Source organism: Xyrauchen texanus, chromosome 7 (genome assembly GCF_025860055.1).
Source record: "Xyrauchen texanus isolate HMW12.3.18 chromosome 7, RBS_HiC_50CHRs, whole genome shotgun sequence".
Lineage (NCBI taxonomy): Eukaryota > Metazoa > Chordata > Actinopteri > Cypriniformes > Catostomidae > Xyrauchen > Xyrauchen texanus.
In genome coordinates, this window is record NC_068282.1 from 3,926,441 (window position 1) to 3,949,943 (window position 23,503).

Here is a 23,503-nt window from a genome sequence, read left to right on the forward strand (position 1 = left end):
ATACAGTGTGTCTTCCGACATGGTTGTTTAAGAAATGAGAAGTTACACACTGCATTAGTTAGGGTTAAAAAAGTTGTTTCCCAGCTGATAGATATCAATCACTGCCTATGATATGACTATAATCATAGGCTCTTAAGTATCTGCTTATTTAAATCCAAATGACAACATTAACTTGAGCATGAGGAATCACACCTTCAGGATAACATATGACACAAACACATTTAACGAACTTTGTGGTTTTATTATGACAGATGGACAACGTCTTGGTGGTCATGTTATGAACATCAGAAGCACACAGTCCACATGTGTAATGGGCATCCTCCTTTTCTCCCATTCAAACCACATTTCTCAATGACATTATTTTTCTTTAATGATTGTTGTTGCAAATGCAGGGCCACTCTATTTACAATGTATACATTTATAATGTTCTGTACAAAATGGAACTTAAGTTTTACAAATAATCATTTGGGGGGAAATTACAAACAAGAACGTAAAATCATTCCTTTTACAGTATATGACCCCAAATTAGATAGAACACATCCGTAATTCTGCTTCACACTAAGGTGACGTGCGTTTACGACATTAAGAAACCCATTGCACAGTGTAACGTACATCATCTACCATCATATAACCTTTTATGGAGTGGTATTGGACTTTTGAATCAATATCAAGCATTGCATGAAGTGAAGGGACCATTCAGCAACTTCTCACCACTTTGTATTATCTTTTGTAACATTCTTCCATGGGTCCTCTGAGAATACTGAAACATTTTACATCAAAATCAATCCATCTGATGTGAAAGATCCAACACTGGTACCATCTACTGTATAGTAGGTTCACTCAAGGGCCGCAACAATGCTTTCGCATTGGCCCAAAGTTGACCCTGACCAAAGACATCACCACCAAGGCATACAATCACCCTGTGACAGGGTTGAAATCAGTCTGTTGTTCTTGAATTATTGCAACAAGTGCTATAGTTCACACAAAAAAGGTGCGTTGGAAAGATACACTTCGTGGCCAAAAGTATGTAGACACGCAATGTTGGCCATGTAATGTAGCTAAAGAAGGTGAGATATAGCAGTAGATATAAATACATAAAGACATAAACAACAGACAGACCTTCAGAAAGCACTTCAATAAAACTAAAATCGATGTGAATATACTCGTAATCCAGTTTTTTTGCAATCGCCATCCATATGCTGTCATTACAATCCCTAGATTGACAAAGCAAACCGTAAAAAGTTGCTGAATTGTCGCGTTAAATGAGACCGAGCACAACACAGCACAGCTATCACATGGTTACAGGCACAATAACCAGGAACATGATGCAGACAGTGTAAAACGGCTTTTTTAATCTGAATTAATATTCAGTGGCACTTTACCAACAACATGCTGCAGGTGTGAAGTGCAGTATTATTACTGCAACACATCAGTATTGTTGTCTTGTTTTCCAGTATAATTATCCATACATCTTTAAAACCAGAACAATTGTTGTTTTCTTGTTTAAAGCACAAATCTAACACTATTTAGTGAGGCTTCAAGGTACAGTATATTCACTGAAAACAAGTCTTAACCCTCCCTTTTGTACTTCGGGTCATTTTTGACCCGTATTGAAAACCAAAATGCATAAATTCCTGATTGGTGTACAACGGCACTTAAGACCCCCTTTAACGAAAATAGTTTTATTGTGGCCCCCAAAATGTATAATGTAGAACAGTTTGGACTAAATTTGAGAAAATGTGAAATATTTTATGTCAAATTGGATTCATAGATTCATCAAAAAACGATTTAAAGCCTAAAGTCCAAAAGGTGAAAGGTCACAACTGGTTATTCCTATACGGGTCAAAACTGACCTGTTAAGACCATAGACTGTAAAAAAAAGATGGACGACGCCCCTTCGCTCTTTTCCATTGGTGAGAACTGAAGCCGCCAGTGTCCCGATGTGGCGCTGACATCTTGGGACTTGAGTCTGCGCAGTTGCGATTTCTGGACCAGACCTGCGCAGTAGTGAGCAGGAAGTAAAGCCGCGAAATCAAGGCCCCGCCCTCACTCTCGCTGAATCAATCACAAGGACACTCCTCTGCACTTTTGACTTATGACGGTGTGAAATAATTAATTCTAGAAATTTAGATATTACATTTAAAGCTTCAATCTCCTCAGACCTCCGAAGATCCCGAAAAAAAGTCAGTTGGTGCTTCAGTGACTACTTCACTCAGAGAACCTGTCAATCACAGCTGTCAATCATGATGTCACAGCACCGTTTTTATAGCATCAAATAACTAACTAAATTTAATTGTTTAGTTGGTCTCACATCCCGTTGAATAACATGGGGAGGCGGGGTTTATGACCTATACTAGGACCAGTCACCGGGGGGTGATCGAGACGTTTTGGCTTCACTTTTGAGGGCTTGTGCGGCACACTTGGTTAAGACAATGGAAGGAAAAATGCATTTAAATTGATATTTCTCTTAAACAATTATTTACAAAATTAAATAACCCTTCCTTTTTATTTTGTTTGTTTTGATGGTCTTGACAAAGTCCAAAGTACCAATAACTATGCTGTATTTACAACGTATTCTTTATCTGTCCCGGGGCAAAAATGACCCTAAGAAAATAGGAGGGTTAATATCGCAAACTATTTTGTTTCTTCATTGTTTTAAGGACGTTTAGATTATTTTACTGGGAAAAAAGACTCAAGTGGGCCAAATGCAGCTAAGATACTACTGTGGAGAATCTTTTTTATTTTTTACTTTTTAGTTACAAAAGCCATTGCCACACTGTCTCATCTCTGGAACGTAATCAAATATAAATCTCACATGTTTTGACTGGAAGCAGCAGTGCAAATGAAGAAGGCTAATAAAAAGTAATAATTGCCTTTTCTATCCGGTTAATAAACTCCACCGAACCATTTTGTGTCCATGAAGAGAAGGACCAATGAAAATCATATTTACATAGAAGATTAATGATAATGTAGGATATATACGATGAATAGAAGGGAATAATGGAATAAATTTGAGCTAATATTTTTTACTTTCACTCCAAAGTCCAGTTCTTACGAGCATGCTTGGATACGAGTAGTAAGTTCAGGTACAAAGATGGGAAATTACTGGTTCACCACTGCTTTCTGCAAGTAAATCCACTTCCTCTATTCCCGTACTACACAAGATACCAGGTAAATCATTTGAAGGGAGTGGACATCATTTACATACACTACATTATTTATGAGAAACCTTGCATTTTGATATATAACACTACTTTAGATTAAAAGATTCAAATCTGCTGTGAATTTTCTTGTCTAAAAGATGATTTGCAACCTAAAACTACTACAAAAAAGATCAAACAAATGAACTTAAATTGTCATTATTCTCACAAGCAAAGTCATTATCAGTTGTTTGTATCTAAAGATGCCCTTAAACACTCTTAAACTAAGACTATTGAATGTCGAGTAGCCATTTATTCTTAAGTGATATCCGATAGCACCAAATAATCCAAGATAATCTTTATCCTCCAATTTGCAGCATCACATCTGAATGCACTTTTTTGGGGTACTCATCTCTTGTACACGAAATAAAAGGCTGATAATGAGTAAAGCACTGAGTTTTCGTTTTTTTAGATGTTGTAGTTGCACCATTTGCTGCAAAGAGAGCAGTTAACTGAGAAAGTAGATATATGGAGTGATAATTAAAGGGCCTGAGATAACCAAACCCCTGAGCTCAGTGTCAAAGCCAAGTAAAAGTTCTCTACAGTAACATTACCGTGACACGAAGTGCACAAAAGTCTGAATGCTGCTGAACGCGTTCACAGCCAGTTGTAGTTGGGATCTGATATCTTAACAACGCGTATCTACTCCGCCAGCCTTTAGTGGGAAACCATCTTTAAATACTATTTACTAACATTTAAACACATACAATACAATGTACTTATTGTGTAACTACATGTTGTTCTGCAAAATTCTCATAAGATTCACATTTGCTGCTACTGAGGTTGAGGTACAGGAAGATTTAGAAGTAGGGTTAGGGGTAAGGTTAACTATGTAACTACAGATGTAATTAAATGCATGTACTTTAAATGTAAGTACAATGCACAACACATGTGCATAATAAGTACACTGCATCAAATGCATAAGCACATAGTAGTTAAAGACACCTAATATAAAGTGGGTCCGGAAAACAGGTTTTGATTCTGTGAACACTGTACCAAGGTTGTTCGCATTCAGAACAGACTTGAGAATGCCTTTTAAACAGGATGTAGAGTTGCAATTCGAGTTGGATGAAATACAAAGGATTTCATATACCTGCTGTAAGTGTAGTTTTTAATGATTTCATTATTCAGTATTAATTCATGATTAATTACTCATTAATATGTTATCATGCACATTTCAAATGGGGTAATTATAGAAACACTGGGCAATATTAGTAATCAAAAAAAGTTTTGAAATGCTACCTACAGAAATTTGGTTAAATTTAAATATATATATTTATATATGGTGGTGGCTCACCGGTTAAGGCTCTGGGTTACTGACCGAAAGGTCGGGGGTTCAAGCCCCAGCACCATAAAGATACCACTGTTGGGCCCTTGAGCAAGGCCCTTGACCCTATCTACTCCAGGGGTGCTGTTTCATGGCTGACCTTGCGCTCTGACCCCAGCTTAGTTGGGATATGCGAAAACAACTGCATTTCATTGGCTCTGTACCTGTACTCTGCACAATGACAATGAAGTTGAGTTTTAATAAAAGCAACAGATTAAAATTTTAATGTCAATATTTCTTTTTATATAGCTATTTGCAAACTATATGACAACATTTTGTGGGACAAAATGCACACTAAATTTCTGATGGCTGTGTTACATGTTTTTAACAGAATTGCACTTGGCTTATACTGTAGAAATATGTATAATTAGTCAAGAAAATAGATACAAATATTCCAAATAAATAGTTATTTTTTCAAATTCCAATTCAACATCCTGTGGTCAATTCAATTCAAATTCACACTCATAAATCGAAAGGGAGACAATTCTTATTTTCGGAATGTTGCTCAACACTGCCCTCTACAGCAGGAAACATGATATTACAGTTAAGTTGTAAGGCATTCACTGTGTTTGCAAGAGAAAGAAAAGGTTTAACAAAGTCTGCATAAGTGTTTCCAAATGTAAAACGTTAGATTATGGCATACGCTCTGGCGAGTCAATGTCGTTTACATAGCAGCAAAGACTTAAGTGGCCATCGGTGAGGAGAAATATATATTTTGACTGTTGACCTTGACATTACCACTTTGGGATGAAGTTTGACGTGCACACTAGTAAGTTTAGCACCTGTTTCCTTGAGTTGTGTATATGGGCAGCAGTGGTGTTGACAGTAAGGGTTCCCGGAGAGATAATTACATACCTATTAGCGTCTGTAAACAGATATATGCAGATATAAGTGCTTTGAAATGATAAAAATTTATCGTTCATATTTTTAATCTATTAGATGACAAAAGTTTGATTCATATGACACCCTTTATCATGTTTATTTGGACACTACCATGATAATACTATGGTATTACCATGCTATAGTAATATGGCAATTATATATCAAAGGACCATGGTATTAGCATCACTGAACCATGGTTCTGCCACAGTACTGTTGTGAGAGATTTGTTGCCGTGATTTATGTGGATGGATGACGTAATAAATAAATGGGGGAAGTGTACTAACAGCAATTATTGTAACAGTACAGTGTCATCTGCAGGTGTGGGGCGTCAGATGGAGTTTGGACCTCGGTGTCAGTGTCAGGAGAGATGATGGAGGAGGACAGGTTCAGAGCGGAGGGAGTTTGAGGTCCGTCTCTTTCTCTGGTGACTCAATGTAATTGGCAGATTCTTGCAGTTTTAACAGCATAGCCATCTGGGAAAAGAGATTAGAGGAACAAGCAAACAATGATGCATTTGTGAGTGCTGCAATTTACAGGTACTACTATTAATTTCATTTCATTTTATCCACTATGGAAATACTTCTCATATAACTCATATTTCATGGCCACTTATTTAGCAAGCAGTCTTATAATAAGCAGGATAATGAGCAGCCAGGTGCTCATTTGTGCAAAATATACACCAACAGATCTCCATTGCAAACCAGAGGTGGAATTCAGCTGTTTCTGGAGACTATGTGGTCTCTTTCTTCTCACTTAATAACATAATATCTGCGCAAATCAATATATCACATCCAATTATTTATTTATTTGATAGATAGCCATGTAATAAGCAGGATAATGTGCAGTCAGTTGGTCATTATCGCAAAATAAACCCCTTTATAAACCCTGACAGGCTGACTGCACATTATTGCTTTACATAACTAATATATATACACACACACATATATAACAGTGTGTTTAGCATGCTACTGACCAGTGGATCGGTCTCAACAGAGCTGGTTGGAGTCTCTTTGTGTGGCCGATCATCTCCGGGCTGACTGGGGCTGATGGGGCCAGTGCTGGGGGGAGGCAGATGGCAGAGTTTGGCCTGGTCCTGTTGAGCAGAGGGCCATGGTAAAGAACCCCTCACCCACTCCACTGGATCCTCCCAAACTGACTTCTGCCCATGAACCTACAGCCATAAACACAACAGCTTCAGTAACATCAATGTATGCAGTACTACAACTGATGTTTAACTATCACGGGTCAATGAGAACGACTTTGACCCACCTTAATGCCATCTTTGGCTCCTTCCTGCAGGTAAGGAATGATGGAGTGATTCCACAGATCAATGAACCATGTGCGGAATTCTTCTACTGTGACGGGACAGGAAAGGAAGAAACAAGGGCCTACAGCAACACAGAATGGAGAAACGTGTCCATGAAATAGATGCACAATGTGTCCATTAACTTTTTTTTTTTTTTTTTTAGCAATATCAATATTTAAGGTTAACATTTAAGGAAACTGCTCCATTAACTGTTACGTTCACCAACAATAATGGTATAATAAAAAACAAATCACGTGTCTAAACAATTACCAATGAGAAAATCGGAGGTGCTGTGTTTTTCCAGGAAGGTGTGCAGGTGGTACCAGAGTCTGGGCACCCAGTCCAGCACCTGCAGCAGATCTTCATTGCGCACTCTCCTGGGATCTTCTGCCTCCATGAGCTTTCTGTGCAAGTAACGCACCAGGAATCCGTTGGCTGGCTCCACGTTATTGGAGAACGTCACCATTCTTAATGAATTAATCAGATAAAGCAGAAACATAGACATAAGTCAAACAAAGCACATGCTACTACACTAAACAAAAACACAGCCATGATGATATTTGGACATTTTTAGATTATCAGAATCAGTAGCTTGGCTGATTGACAGATGATTGACAGCCTATGTAAATGGATAATGCACTTTGAGTGGATTTACTGTAAATAAATACTGTGTGAAATAAATGTTTCTTTAGTTTCAGAAGATTTGTGTACATATCATTTAACATTCAGTTGTATAATACTGTATATACAGTGTATTGTAAGTTACCTAAAAACAGTAATCCACTACATATTACAACCCCAATTCCAAAAAGGTTGGGGCAATATGAAAAATGCTAATAAAAATAAAAAAAGAAGTGATTTTCTATATTGAAAGCACTACAACAACACATTATATGATGTTTTACCTTGTTGATTTCATTTTTTAAATTTTATTTACAGTCATTTCAAATCAGATGATTGCAACGCGCTCCAAAAAAGTTGTGACAGTCGAGTGTTTACCGCTTTGAAACATCACCATTTCTTCTAATAACACTTATTAAGCATTTTTGCACTAAAGACACAAGTTTATTAAGTTTATAAAGTGGAATTTTCCCCATTCATCCATTATGTAGGTCTTTAGCTGCACAATTGTACGAGGTCTTCGTTGCCATCTAATGCGCTTAATAATGCACCACACTTTCTCAACTGGAGATGGTCGGGCCAATCTAGCACCCGCACTCTTTGAATACACAGCCATGCACTTGAAATCCGAGCAGTATGTGGTTTGAATTTCTTTTGCTGGAAAATGTAGGGACGTCCCTTGAAACGATGGTGCTGGATGGCCGTATATGTTGCTCCAAACTTTTTACATATCTGTCAGCATATTGCTAACACGCACAGATGTGATGGTCCTTTTCCTCTTTGGCCCGGAGGACACGATGGCTGTGCTTTTCAAAAACTATTTGAAATGTGGACACATCCGACCAAAAAACGCGGTTCCACTGTTCTACTTTCCATCCAAGATGAGACCGAGCCCAGATAACTCAGCAGCGCTTCTGGACAGTGATGATGTACGGCTTCTCCTTTACATAGTAAAGTCTTAACTTGCATCTGTGGATGCAGCAGCGAATGGTGTGACTAACAAAGGTTTGCTAAAGTATTCCCAATCCCATGTTCATGAAATCCATTAAGAATAAATTACGTTTTTTTAAGATCACGTGCATTCAGACGTGTTTTTAGTCTTGCACTTTACATGCTGATATTTGACCAGATTCCTTGAATCTTTTAATTATATTGAGCACTTTAGAAGTTAATATGCCCAAAAGCCTTCCAATTTATCTTTGGGGAACATTTTTCTCAAAGTGCTGGATTATTTGCTGAAGCATCTGTTGGCAAATTGTCAAGTCGCGAATGATCCTTGCTCTTGAAGGACAAGGCTGTTTTTGGAGGCTCCCTATTTACTATGACAAGATTGCCTCACCTGTTTAACATCTCCTGTTTCACATCGCCTTGTTATTTCAACAGGTGCCTCTTGAATACTGCGCAGTATTTACATTTACATTTATGCATTTGGCAGACGCTTTTATCCAAAGCGACTTACAGAGCCCTTATTACAGGGACAATCCCCCCGGAGCAACCTGGAGTTAAGTGCCTTGCTCAAGGACACAATGGTGGTGGCTGTGGGGATCGAACCAGCAACCTTCTGATTACAAGATTACCAGTTATGTGCTTTAGACCACTACACCACCACCACTTCATGTCACATGACCACATCACGTTGCATGTGAGCTGTCATCTTGGAAATAAAAAACGGTTAATTTGGCATAGAAATGTCTCTTGGCAGTCTGATATACTGAGTCAAAAAGAGATGTTAAAAATCTCAGTTCATTTATCATTTAAAAAACAAATGACAACAACCTTAGATAGTAATGTTAGTAATGTTCATGTTAGTACCCACCTGAAGCTGAGGTGTAGTCCATGGTTCGGGGTCATCTTCACTGGCTGATTGGTTGTCCCTATTATATATGGACTGAAAAGGAAATCAAAGTAGCTCTTAAAACTCTTAAAATAACCCAGCCACTTGGAAACCTACAAGTATTGCCAATATGGAGTGTATATACTCACCATTTATGATATTTACAGGTTAAAGCACCATTAACAAGTTCACTGATGGATGCCGCATCATGCACATCATCCAGGATGACGACCAATGGGATTTCTGCTGTGTTGCTCTCTCGATCAATCTGATTGGCTAGATTGGATAGGTAGAGCTGCAAGTCCTATTGGGATAAAATGACAAAACCCAGTAAGATTTAATGATTAATTAAAATGGACCCCATGTCCGTGGTCTTAATGTGCACGATTCATCAATGCAAGTTATTATTGTATAATATATATATCAGTCTGATATATATATATAAATCTATATATATATATATATAAATAGATTTTACTGTGACACTTTAATGATGTGTTTGGAAACAACAAAAAAATGATTGCTAACAAGATGTCAATATCCAGTATTTCAAGGTCATTGCCTCTTTGTCTGATTTTCCCATGTTACCTTGCAGGACTGGCGGTGCATGTTGAATGTGACGGCGATGGCGGGCGTGACCTCTCGAGCGCTGCGCTCCACCAGGTACTCTGCGAGCCGGTAGGTGAGGTAGGTCTTTCCTGTGCCGCTAGGACCCGATAGGATCAGCCGCCGGTGTTTGAGCAGCAGACTGATGTAATGCTGCATCATGGGTTTTGGTATCAGTGTCTCAAACACGAGAACATCTACACACTTCTCCTTCAGACCTGCAATTACAGGAGACAGTGTGTATGAAACTGAATAGCAATAGAGTGCAACAGTAATAATTCCCTTCATTTTGTATTATTACGTCCTGAAAGATATCACTGAAATACAATAAGTGTCCTGAGATACCTCATCGGTCTCTAGCACTAGACTGTTCAAACAGCAAACAAAAATGTGTCCGTGGTTGTGGGGGGGAGGTGTGGGGTTGCTTGCATTGATGGTGAAAATAACAGCGATATCAATCATATCGGTGTTGTAACAGTGATATATAAAATTTCAACCCAAAATAAAGCATAGGGGCCATTGGCTTCTGGGGGCCATTTTGGGTTGCCAACTGTTAGGGGTATAACAGTTATGACCCGGATCAGATATTAAGAAAGAAGACCAGGAGTCGAGAAGTACAATTAAAGAATCCAAAATTTACTGAAGAATAGTTTGCAGTGAAATTGGTAGAGCCAGAGGCAAAGTCTCACGAGGAGATCGAAAACCAACTCGTACCTTACACAAAATTTTACATCAATTATACCATTTGCAAAGACGTATATTCTATTATTTAACTCCTGATTGGCTAACAGAGCATAAAGTCACAACATATAGATAGCTATAGCACATCACATTAATCAGCGCAATTGTCGTCCTGGCCCGAGATTTACATCTGAAGTGACCTCGCAGATGGTCTCGGGCGTCTTCGAGTCTGCCTGCTGTGTCTCCCTGGGTTCAAAACCTGGGTAGAAGGTCAATACGCACACACGAAACACTGACGAACAACAGTGTTTCTCTGCGCTCTAGGGAACCAGAGCCCACATTATCAGACCATTTAAACCAAAACAGATGGATAACATATTCCCTCCTTGGGCAGAGGAGAGGGTAGATGGCATACGTTTCTTCCCTAAAGAAATACTAATAATAAAAAAATCACACTTCTACTGTTCAGGTAATATTGCATAGGATTTTAACCCATATAATTAGTCAGGACAGGTAACAATCAAAACACAGAATCCATCTGGGACATCTATGTAACATTCCCCCTGCCCCCCTCTCATCTCAAGCTTATTCCCAAGAGACCTTCAACCTTCGTGCAGGACAGAAAATAAGGCTCTGGGATGTGCCTGGAAAAAAGTTAACTCTTAACACACATATGATTCAGCGTATATTTCAGTTATGCATAAGGAAATAAAAATTGATTATGTGAGAATGCATATAATTAATTCATCACTTTATTAAAGGAGTTAAGCAACAGAATATAGATAGATATTGATATAAAAAGATATATATATATATGTATTGATATATCTGAAGAGACAAGGGATTTCTGACCCTCACCCTTCACTACCTTTGCCTAGTGCTAAGTCCACCCCTGGGTATGGGGGATCTTCTACCAAAAGATTCAAATATTTCAACAAGTTCATCAATCGAGAGCACTTTTTTATAAATATTAACAGAAAAAATCAACTGTTCATTTTGAAACTGAATGACAACAGTCCAGTGGTGATTTATAACGTTGCATGGGCCAGTGATGGCTCAGCGGTTAAGGCTCTGGGTTACTGACCGAAAGGTCGGGAGTTCAAGCCCCAGCACTGTCAAGATACCACTGTTGGGCCCTTGAGCAAGGCCCTTTACCCTATCTGCTCCAGGGCGCTGTTTCATGTTGGGATATGTGAAAACAACTGCATTTCATTGGTTCTGTACCTGTACTCTGCACAATGACAATAAAGTTGAATCTTAATGATTGTTGGTGCCAGACGGGCTGGTTTGAGTATTTCTGGAATTTTCACACACAACAGTCTCTAGAATTTCCCCCGAATGGTGCCAAAAACAAAAAACATCCAGTAATTGGCAGTTCTGTGGAAAGAAATGCCTTGTTGATGAGAGAGCCCAACAGAGAACGGCCACACTGATTTGAACTGAAAGAAAGGCCACAGTAACTCAGATAACCGCTCTGTACAATTCAAGAATGCTATTCTGAGATGCGGGTTGGCGCTGTTTTGGTGGCTTGAGGGGGACCTACACAATATTAATTATTAGTGGGCGGCTGTGGCTCAGGTGGTAGAGCGGGTCGGCTACCAATCACAGGGTTGGCGGTTCGATTCCCGGCCCACACACTCCTTGGGCAAGACACTGAACCCCAAGTTACTCCCAATGGCAGGCTAGCGCTTCGCATGGCAGCTCTGCCGCCATTGGCTGCCACATGAGTGTGTGTGTGTGTGTGTGTGTGTGTGTGTGTGTGTGTGTGTGTGTGTGTGTGTGTGTGTGTGTGTGTGTGTGTGTGTGTGTGTGTGTGTGTGTGTGAGAGAATGGGACACAGTGTAAAGCGCTTTGGTAACCTCTAAGGTTAAGAAAAAGCGCTATATAAATGCAGACCATTTACCATATTGGGCAGGTGGTTTTAATGTTGTGGCTGATTTGTATTTTACATTTTTTTAATTTTTTTTTATTTCCTTACTATGATGGACACAGAGAAGATGCAGTTTACTATTTAACCAAAAAACCCAATGATAACCAGAAAAATGAAGATTTGGTGCATAAAGCAGGACATTTAACTATAAACGAGCCTGAAACACACCAGGGAAGAATTGGCTCCATTTCAATGCTCAACCATTAGATAGGCTATTTACCAAATTAAGCTTTTTATAGCCTAAATATTCACCAGAGGAGGTTTATTAAGCAATAAGGTTCATTATCATTCACAAGATATGACATTGGAGACACAATGTATGTGATGATGTGGCACGCAGCTTTATAGTCGCATTTTTCTTTGCATGTCCTCGCTTCAAAATATGCACTGAATTGAGGATAAACACATGAAAGAACACTGTCAATGAGGAACATGGAGAAATAAATAAAAAGTATCTAAATATTTGATTCTGTTTGGTAGAGGCAGACCGATATATCGGTTTTACCAATTAATCGGTGTGGATATTTGCTTTTTGGAACTATCAGTTATCGGTAAATATCTATGCCGATATTTGTCGATAACCGATAGTTCTAAAAAGCAAATATCTCCACGAGTTAATTGGTAAAACCGATATATCGGGCTACCTCTACCAAACAGAATCAAATATTCCAGAAAGCTGTGTAATAAGTCAAGGGATTACATTCTATTGTTACCCACCAACTTCACTGCACTGACCTTTCAGGGCCACACTCATACAGGGCGAGCCTTTCGTGTAAAGGCGTACTGGTAGGGTTTCAGGTGGCTGTGCACCCAAAACCCTCTTGAGATGACTCAGACTGTAGCTGTAGATGGAGTCCTGCGAGAGACCGAGACTGGAGCTTGGGTCCACCACTGTTAAATACTCCTTCAAGAACAGAGAGTGAGAAGCAATGATCTTTTCACGCTCTGCAGGCGTTTTAAATTTCAAAGATATGTCTATACTTGTGAATGTTGTTGTTCCATAGGAGAAGTTTAGTTCACTCACTTTAAAAGCCCAGCTAACTGCAGAGTCGAGAGCAAACCAGTCCGTCCGTCCGCTGATTTTGACCGAGCCAATGAAAAACTCTTGCTGTTTTACCTCCTATGAATGAGAATTTGGGTTAAAATGAGCAGATTAAAAAGTTATGAATGCACTTATGTAATTTGATAAATGTCAAATAAAGCAAAAAGCCACTCAAAACCATGATTTACAGTGATTAATGATAATAATAATCAAAATAAATTCTTCAAATTTTCTATCACATATTATAGATCATTAAACAAACTGTGGGTTGTTTATAAGTGTCAAGAGACACTTTTATTTAAATTATTAAATACATTATTAATTACATTAAATTGAATAAAATGACCAAAATTTGTATTATTAATTATATATATATTTTTATATTTATTTAACTGAAATTAATCTGGAAATCAATAACATGACTCATCCAATCAGTTTTTAGAGTCTTAGAGAAATATCCGTTTTGTAATGTATAATATACTGTATTGGGTGCTAGCACATTAGTATGCAGCTGCTTGTAGGAAATACTCACATCTTGAAATATGTGCTGATTTGGCATGCGAACAACAACTCTGACAAGACTTTCATCCTTTTGCAAAGTCGTGGTGGGGCTTTGAAAGACATCTGTGAGAAATAAAATATAAAGAAAGGAAACGCAGAACTTAAAGAATGATCATTTATATTTTATGCAGTTAACTGAATATTTTAATCATGCGTGTTTTCATAAAAGAATTACAAATGTTACCTGGGTAAGGCTCATTTTGACCCGCACCAATGTTTTTGCTGAATGACGACACTGATTGCCGTGGTGATGAGATGCCCGATGATCCGAGCCCAGATGACTGGGAGGTGGAGCTTGGCGGTCGGGAGGAGGGGCCACCGGTCTTCAGCTGGTCATTCTCCGCCTTCAGGTTTTCAACCGTAAGCTGTGAATTTAAATGGCAAAGCAGGAACTTGAAATTATCAGCCATAACTCATAGGGATAGTCCCCAAAAATGAAACTTCTGTCATCGTTTATTCTCCCTCGTGTTGTTCTAAACCTGCATCTCATTTGCATATACACATTTTCAAATTATTTTGAAACTGGCATTGTTGCTTGTTTGTCATTACTGAACGCGTCGAGCTTAAATATGCAGAAGTGAGATTTCAGAGATGTCGCATATGTAAGCACAGTGTAGTTCTAGCGGGAAGACTAGCAGTTGTGCATCATCGCACCATTAGCTAGGTAACTCCTAGCCAATCACATGTAAGCCGTTGCTTTATAAGTCTGCTCACAATCTATCACATTGCTGTTTCAGTGTGCTAACGCGGCAACCTCCACCACCCCACCACCACCTGTTGAGTCCCGTCCTTTACGGGGGTAGTCTCCTCACCCCTGCCTCCTATCTCCGGCAGGATATGACGGTTCCGAGTACAACTTCTTTGGACCGCCAGACGGGCTTACGCTAAAGAGAGAGACATTACCTTTCTGTTTTATATTCATCAAATAAACGTAATCTTAAATTTCACTCAAGTATGCGAGTCTTCCTGATATAAGTCTGTTCCTCACACAAAGCTATTATATAAAGTATGGCTTTAGAAGACAAAGAATATAGTGTACAAGTCACACAGACTACTTTATACTTTAAGGTGCTTTTTTGTCATTTTTGAAGCTTGACAGCCACTGTTGACTGTATGCTTTCACTGGATTGAAAAGGACAGTCTTAGAAAATTCCATACAAATAAAAAGTATTTTTGGAACAGCTTTAATGTTTGTATAAAGGTGTAACTAGAAGTTACTGAAGTAAGCTGTCTTATGTGATTAAGCCATGTAAACGGTATCACACACCTGCATGTTGGTCATGGCCTCTTGCAGCTGCTCGAGCTGATGAGCGGAGCTCAGTGCCTCTAAACGAATGTCCGTCAGTTTGCGTTCTTTCTCCCACAGTTCTGTGCGTAACTCGGACACCACCTTCTCATCTTGTTCTGTGCCCTCACATGACCTGACGTAAACGAAAGCAAACTATGAAGGGTAAAAATGCAAAATGCCTCTAACGTGGCAATAGTTTTTAGCAGAGGTGGGAAAAAGTCATTGTTTTGCAAGTCCCAAGTCAAGGCAGGCAAGTCCAAATCAAGTCCCTAGTCTTCAAATTTAAGCACCAAGTCTTAAACAAGTCATTAGTGCTCTTTGCCCAAATTAGTGTCCAAAGTATTAATTACTATAATAATTACACCCTCTACAGCATTAGCACGTTATAGCACAATGTGTGCACTTTTCAGACCCCTTCCTCACTGTGGGCTAAATTTCCTACTTATTGTTAAATTAACAATCTGGAACAATTTCACCATTACACAATCTGACCATCTTAAATACGGGACAATTTGTGTCCCATATATATTCAATATGGCTGCATCATTTCATCTTTAAATACAGGATGATCCAATATTTTACAGGATGGGTGGCAACCCTACCTTCGTTGGTCCACAGTGCATTATTTAGCTGGTTTCAGCAATGAGGCATGCAAAATAATTCACGCCAAAACTATAGTTGCAGTGCACTGAGCTCTGTGGAACGACATAACTAGCTAGCTAACCCAGCTAACACGATAAGTTAACTGCTACTGAAACATGGCTGACGTGTAACAGTTAACAATCTCAACTTATCTCTGTCTGTGGGTTTCAGATGCCTCTCAAAATTAGCCGTTGTTGATGAAGCATCTGTCATTTTTTAACCACAAGTTCTACACGTTGCAATCCTTTTGTTGCCCTCGATATTGTATTCTTAATATTCAAATGAAATGACCTTTCTTATCATTTTGGCTGTGTCATCCTTGAATGTGCAATCTTCAAACTTGGTCCTACTCTCGTGGAAGTTGATTGGTTGGTGTTGCTGGGCGAAGGGCGTGGCCGGGTCATGATTCTACACACCCGGTCCCCTATCAGGCTAATCAAGCCTCCGAGAGGGATAAAGGCCAACTGCGGAGGACTGATTAGCCTGATAAGGAACCGGGTGTGTAGAATCATGACCCGGCCCCGCCCTCGCCCTGCCACAGTTGGTTATCTGATTGGTTGAATGTGAAGCGTGGAAATGAAGATTTGAAAATTGAACAGATTGTTTATTGGGGAAAGGAATCGTTGATTTGCTGCACATTTTTTAAAAGTACAAGTCTGATCTTTGTTTTCAGAAGGTATAAAATCTTTCCTAGTCAGAGGTCTCAAGTCAAGTCGCAAGTCACTGTTGTCAAAGCCTAAGTGGAGTTGCAAGTCTACTTTGATTATGTCGAGTCGAGCGTCATCAAAATTGTGATGACGAGTCCACAACCCTGGATTTTACTGTACAACGATGCACTTTTAAATCATCTGTCCTACCCTGATGTTGAGGTGGAGGCTGTTGCAGGGCCGTTTTCAACATCATGGTGGATTTTGGGCGACGAGGGCACCGAGGCGACTGGTGTTGCGATCTCCTCAATATCTGCGTAGGATGCTTTGGGACCCTTTTTACTGAAGGCCTTGTTGAAGGAGCTTCTTAACTATATGATCAGAAGAGCAGAGAAATGACCGTTGTAAAACAAACTTTACAAAAATCTTTTTTTCTATAAAAATGTGTATGGATTTGCAGAGTGTTAGTATAGAGGGCCTGCATTCGTAATGACAAATAGCAACAAAATGCAGTGGACAGTGGTGAATTATGAGTTTTGTTACAATGTATCTGTGTTGGTACAGTGATGTTCTGGCCTGGTGTTTTAAATGACATTTTTGCAAAGTTAATCAACAGTATCATGGTGTTAATAAAGAAAGTACAAATCACAAAGCACTTAAGTTAACCTTTAAGCTCTGACGGTGTTTTAAAAGATTTCCTGATGCAGTGGTATACCCAAAATTAAAGACTTATAATTTGACAAAAAAAAAAGGGTCAAGTGTTTGGTATCATTGTAAAGAAAACTTTAAAACAAATTAATGTTACAGATTATGATGCATTCTGAGACTCTCAGCCTAAAAAACTACTGAAAAAAAAATCTTATTTGACATTATATATATTTTAGGGTAAATCAATTTTGTTCCCAATCATGTCAACTATATCTAAGAAAAAATGTGCATTGATATGACAAAGCAATCAAAAGTTATAGCACAAATATAATTTACCACAGTGTCCAAAAACGTCTCCATACAGCCTCTCCAAACAAATACACATAATAAATGTACATAAGAACTAATTGCACATGGAAATACAACAATGACTAAAGCTTTGAATAGCATGGAGACATCATTTTAGTAATGACATTTCACAGAATGAGTTGAGTGTGCATCATTCAAATGGCGCCATCTCCTGGTGGTCAAATGTAACATCGTGCTTCGTGTGGATTATCTAATGATCTATGAATCGGATTACCTTGTGTCAGGGCTTGTCTGAAAGATAATCACCTCATCTAATGGTATGTGATATTTTAAGTAAAATGTGGCATATAAGCAACACGAACATTATTGTTAAAGACATACACTTGGCTATTTCTCACTATACTTTTGTCTATGAGTAAAACAAATAGGCTGAGACATGACACATATGACACATGGCTATTTGATGAGTTTGATGATTTTACTGATTGCAATAGTATGTGCAGTGTACTTTTTTATTATAAATTATCAAAACAGAACATTTCTGATTTGTCTGCAGATTTCAAAGCACTTGTTCAGTTTTGGTCATAATGTCAACATGCATTGGAAAGTAGAGCTTATATGCTTTCAAACGATACTTATGTTGTGTTGGTCAAGATTGACAATGTATTTTTCTTGCAGGCCCGGCGAGAAAAAATGGTTAAAGAATGAAATTATGAAGAATAGTGTGCCAACAGAAACTTTATGTTTTCTCCAGTCAATATGCCTTTAGGGTGAATCTCATCTGGGTCTGGGTCATATTTCCAAAATCACAAGAAATTAAAAATATTTTGCATAATTACATTCTCTTTTAGATTATTGTCTAAATGGTGACATTTTCATCACAATTCTCACATCCATATGGCACCCAGACATTTTACTTTTCAGTTTGTTTTTAATTCTCATTATTCATATTATCATGATATAACATCTCAGTACTTTAAACATCTTACTAAATTAAAATCAATACAACAACAAACTCCCAAGGTAAATCTTTAATCATGTTTCTTTCATATTACACTGATGTGAATTATTTTTTATTTATTACATTTATAAGAATTTTGGGGTAAAATGTGTTTGAGTCAAAAAATATACAGTATATATTTTAGAATATTTTTAAGATTTAGACATTTTAATATCATAACAAAATTCCATTAAAATTAATTGAGTAATTTTTAATCATAAAAAAATCGTAAGTTTATAATTTTTTTGAAAAACATTAAACGTAAATGCGTAAATCTTAAAAAAAAAAAAATACTAAAATATTTTTGAGTGTTGTTATGAAAATAATTTCACAATGCAAAATAATCTCAATTGTCCTAAAATAGGCAAAATAATACAAAAATTTATTAATGGAAATTTGTCATTGGGGCGGCTGTGGCTCAGGTTGAGTGGGTTGTCCACTTATCGCAGGGTTGGAGGTTCGATTCCCGGCCCACATGACTCCACATGACAGTGTACTTGGGCAAGACACTGAACCCCAAGTTGCTCCCAATGGCAGGCTAGCGCCTTGCATTGTCATTGGGTGAATGAGACGCCGTGTTAAGCGCTTTGAATACCGCTAAGGTTAAAAAGGCGCTATATAAGTGCAGACCATTTGCCATCTTGATTTTGGGGTGAAATATGACGTGGATATATCCTTGACGGGCTTTAAAGTATTGTATTTTGGATTGTATACTATTCTACCATTAATAAGTACAATAAAACGCAAGTTTAACATTTAATTCTACTGACAAAAAAACGTTTGGTGAGACAGTAAGCTTATTGACTTCTAGAGTCTGTTGAACAGCATGATATCGATGAAGATAACAATGTCGAATTTGTCTACACAAAGTTTGAGATGGATGAGATGAAATGGGGGTGGGATGGCTAAATGACTCACCTCATACACCTGTAAAAGAGAAAACAGGAAAGCATGGGGAAAAGATCACAGTCATATTTAATTGCAACGTTGGAACTGTCCATGACAACAGCAAACAATAACACACATCCAATTCATCAGGATCTTTAGTATCGCAATGTTTTTCTTTGTCATCATTACACGTGTCTTAAGGATTTAGGATGTCATGCATTTTATTAGTAGCGTGCACCCCATGTTAAACTATAACATGTTGTGTTTGGAACATGGGAGCTGGTTTATTGCTGGGGTAAACTGTGTAGATTAAGTCCCTTATTTCCATATCCTGTCAACTTCCTCACCCAGCTCTTCTTCTTCTTCTTCTTAGCTTCTTGTTCCTTCAGACTGCCGGCACTCGAGTGACTGGTGATGCTGTTCAGACTGGAGATGCTCTCTGTTGAGTTCTGCCGGTCCATCTGCAGCTCTGAGGGTGAAAATGTGTCATTAAGAAGATGCTTTATAGTCATAGTGATTTACAGTACACTTATTACTAGAACAATTCTCCTCTTGTATGCATTTCCCACTCATTTGTCATGCATCTCGATCTGTCTAACAGTTTCCTGGTGAGATCCAAACCTTTGGGTGTGGTTTCAGGGTTATTGAGCGCTCCTTGAATGATGGCCTGTGCCTCTGTGTTTTTGGTCTTCAGGATGTCTATGGTTTCCCTCAGGTCCTGTAGCTCAGAATCCTAAAATCAGAAGACGACAATCCTAATTGAAGTCTAAAATGTTCACAAAAACATTGTTTTACCAAGCAAATACCTAAAGTGCCATCTTTCTGCAACACACTAATGCAGAGACCGGGGCTAGTTGTCACACCTTTTACTCCAGTGTGTATTTCTCGGAGAAGGTTTATTTTTGAAAGTCGATTTCTGCAGTCTTGATTGCAATAAGCATTTTCACCATACTTACCCAGGGAGAATAAAAAGATACAAATCAATAGTGGGGCATGTTGTCACACTATAAGGGGTAATTTGTCACAATAAATCTTGCCACTAAAACAGTGGCGCACATTTCATGTGAATGGGGACGGGGGAACGTGTCCACACCATTGCAATTATAAAATATTCACCTCTCTTTAGACCTACACCTGCATTAAACAGCCGATTATTGGCTTTTCAGCACAATTTAAAATGTAAAACAACTATGATGCCCAAAACGATTCATGAAACAAGAAGAATGGAGAAGGTAACATACAAAAATATTAAAACATAGTTTTGGCCAGCAAATATTGATAAATTGTATACATTTATGATATTAAAAACATGTGACAACCTGCGACATGTGACATGACATTTCTGAAAAATACCTTTGTCCTTAGAACACATTTAAACCTTTTTGTAAAAATCAGCCTTCATAATATAGTTGTCATACTCTTGTCTGAATGTTTACCAGAGTGGTTTGATCATGTTCGCTTACAAATATAACAAAAGAATGATTATAGTGAAAATTTACTTTGGATGGTAGAATTCACAAAATTATTCTAATTTAAGATGGTTTTGAATGACGGGTAGGTGTTTCAAACCAACATACAAAACATCTGCTAGAATATTGTTGCCACTGAGCCCTAAAAAAAGGTTGAAAAATCTTTAAAAATTAAGGCAACCAGCTTAAGCTTTTTTTTTTTTGTGTGTGTATTTTTGTTTTTTAAGTTTTCTCAACTTGAACTTAGTTCAACCAAAAATGAAAATTATCCCATATTTTACTCACCCTAAAGCCATATTAGGTGTATATGACTTTCTTCTTTCAGCCAAACACAATCGGAGTTATATTAAAAAATATCCTGCTCTTCCAAGCTTTATAATGGGAGTGAATGGTACCTTAGATTTTGAAGCCCAAAAAACCATATCCATCCAGTAAAAAAGTAATCCATACGGCTCCAGGGGGTTAATAAAGGCCTTCTGAAGCGGAGCGATGTGTTTTATACTTTATAAACTTTTACTTTATAAACTAGTGATTCTAGTTTATAAAGTTATAAATATGGATATTTATAAATATGGCTATAGAAGGCCTTTATTAATCCCCTGGAGCCTTATGGATTACTTTTTTAAATCTAAGGTACCATTCAATCCCATTCACCGCTGTCGAAGTTTACCCTGCAAAATTTACTTGTGAAAAAGGTCTATACCAGAAACCAGAAACATTGAGCATGATCTCTAACTCTGCAATAAATTAAATGGCATCTACGCTTACATCTTTTTATTTGTTTCCCTGCCTCAACCTCGGGACTCCTATCCTGAGGTCACCAGAACCGGCTGGATCCAGCTCCATTCCTGCTTCATGTTGGACTCCACTGCTACATGTCACTGAGTGATGATGACTAAATGCAGCCGGTGCCAGCCAAACATCACTTCAATCTATTATGACGGACTTCAGAGGATGAAATGATGCCAACTCCAACCTGCATCACCGCGGTCTATTTATGGACTACGATCTTGAAATGGAATGCATAGACTAACTATTGCCAACAAAAGCCTTCATCAGCCAATTAACAAGGACACTTGCATCTGTGTGAACTTCTGCAATTAATCAAGATGGACTTCAAAGACTGTGGTCATTAATCTTACAGTTCAAACACAATCGATGTTTAATCACTGACCCTTATCACTTAGTTTAATAATTTTAAACCATGATTTTACCTATACATAATTAATATTTACATTACATTCATAATGTTAGTCAGAGGGGAACTGGCCCCCACAGTGAGTCTGGTTTCTCCCAAGGTTATTTTTCTCCATTAATCTACATCTTATGGAGTTTTGTGTTCCTTGCCACAGTCGCCTACAGCTTGCTCACTGGGGTTATAAATACAATTATCATTTAATTATTTTTAAACACTATTAAAAATCGTATTTTATCTAAATTACACAATGATGATTAATCGACTTTATAGACATTACAGTTTTATCGTCTGTTAATGCTGATATTCTGTAAAGCTCCTTTGAAACGATGTGTGTTGTGAAAGGCGCTATACAAATAAAAATTACTTGACTTGACTTGTCTATACTCTAGCTTATAGGTAAATATTATTTATGATTTTGTCATATTTTTTACAATGTGTTAACATATTTTAATCCTAAATTAAAAAATATCATCATATTTATTTGGTAATTTGAGTCAATTTCACAGTTACATAAAATAAGTACATTTTCTTTAAGTTTTTAAAGCTGGTGTTCCCAGCATGCACTGGGCTTGAATAATTAATTAGCTTGGTTTCACTGTTAGCATTTGACCTTTTAAAGACCTCTTTTTCAGGTCACTTATGCACTAAAGTGTCTTACACTAACCTTCTGCTCTGAGGTGGTTGAAAGACTTTGCAGTCGTGCAGTCATCAGCCCCAGACTCTGTTCAAACGCCGCAACCAGGTTCGCCTGCAGACAGGTGTGTGTTAGTGTGAATAACACGCCACGGATCATTACTCATGACACAACAGAGACACACCACACACTCAGACGTGTGTGTGTATCCATCTGGACTGGGAAAGAGCGACAAGAAAGGACTGGAATCGAGCTGTGGAAATGGTTGAATGGAGGGAAGATGAAGAAGAGATGCTGAGCTGGACGCTGGACAGGACTAAAACGTGAGGTTGCCATGTAAAACACACACGCTACAGAAATGTGTGTGTATGTGTGTTTAGAGAGAGAGAGAGAGAGAGAGAGAGAGAGAAATATGGAATTCACTTGATTAAAAATGTACAATATCCATCATGCTGTCTGGCTCTGATGCATGTATCGCATGCTAGTGCATTACAAATCAAATTATATACAAAACAAAAACCTTTTCTTTTTTCTTTCTCAATTTGTGCACATTTATGAATGCATGACTGACTTTTTAGGTGATTCAGGGTTCCCACACCTTTTGACCCAATACATTTTCTTCAGTCCTGATTTCTGGATATGGATTTTCATAAATACATTTATTTTAAACTCACAAAGAGCACTTTTTTAGAGATAAACAGAACTAGGGAGATCAAAGGTTTGGACACACTTGAATTAATTTGTTTCTCGTCTTAAAATCATCAAAACCATTTGATCTAAAGGTGCATTT

The 23,503-nt window shown here is 38.0% G+C and overlaps 1 protein-coding gene across 3 annotated transcripts in view; it reads right to left on the bottom strand.

The window, feature by feature from the left end:
* Positions 1 to 235: 235 nt before the first annotated feature.
* The window catches only part of LOC127646654 (neuron navigator 1-like), a 93,976-nt gene continuing 70,708 nt past the window's right edge, over positions 236 to 23,503 (bottom strand). For all 3 annotated transcript variants that reach the window (XM_052130447.1, XM_052130446.1, XM_052130445.1), the window contains 16 exons: positions 22,744 to 22,827; positions 20,034 to 20,145; positions 19,760 to 19,881; positions 16,778 to 16,938; positions 15,258 to 15,411; positions 14,175 to 14,355; positions 13,962 to 14,053; positions 13,412 to 13,507; positions 13,123 to 13,291; positions 9,759 to 9,994; positions 9,320 to 9,474; positions 9,153 to 9,224; positions 6,986 to 7,182; positions 6,679 to 6,797; positions 6,383 to 6,580; positions 236 to 5,882 (listed from right to left, as the gene is read on the bottom strand). In XM_052130447.1, the coding sequence (XP_051986407.1) occupies positions 5,796 to 5,882; positions 6,383 to 6,580; positions 6,679 to 6,797; positions 6,986 to 7,182; positions 9,153 to 9,224; positions 9,320 to 9,474; positions 9,759 to 9,994; positions 13,123 to 13,291; positions 13,412 to 13,507; positions 13,962 to 14,053; positions 14,175 to 14,355; positions 15,258 to 15,411; positions 16,778 to 16,938; positions 19,760 to 19,881; positions 20,034 to 20,145; positions 22,744 to 22,827 (2,235 nt within the window). In that variant the 3' untranslated portion in view covers positions 236 to 5,795. The remainder of the gene's footprint in view (positions 5,883 to 6,382; positions 6,581 to 6,678; positions 6,798 to 6,985; positions 7,183 to 9,152; positions 9,225 to 9,319; positions 9,475 to 9,758; positions 9,995 to 13,122; positions 13,292 to 13,411; positions 13,508 to 13,961; positions 14,054 to 14,174; positions 14,356 to 15,257; positions 15,412 to 16,777; positions 16,939 to 19,759; positions 19,882 to 20,033; positions 20,146 to 22,743; positions 22,828 to 23,503) is intronic.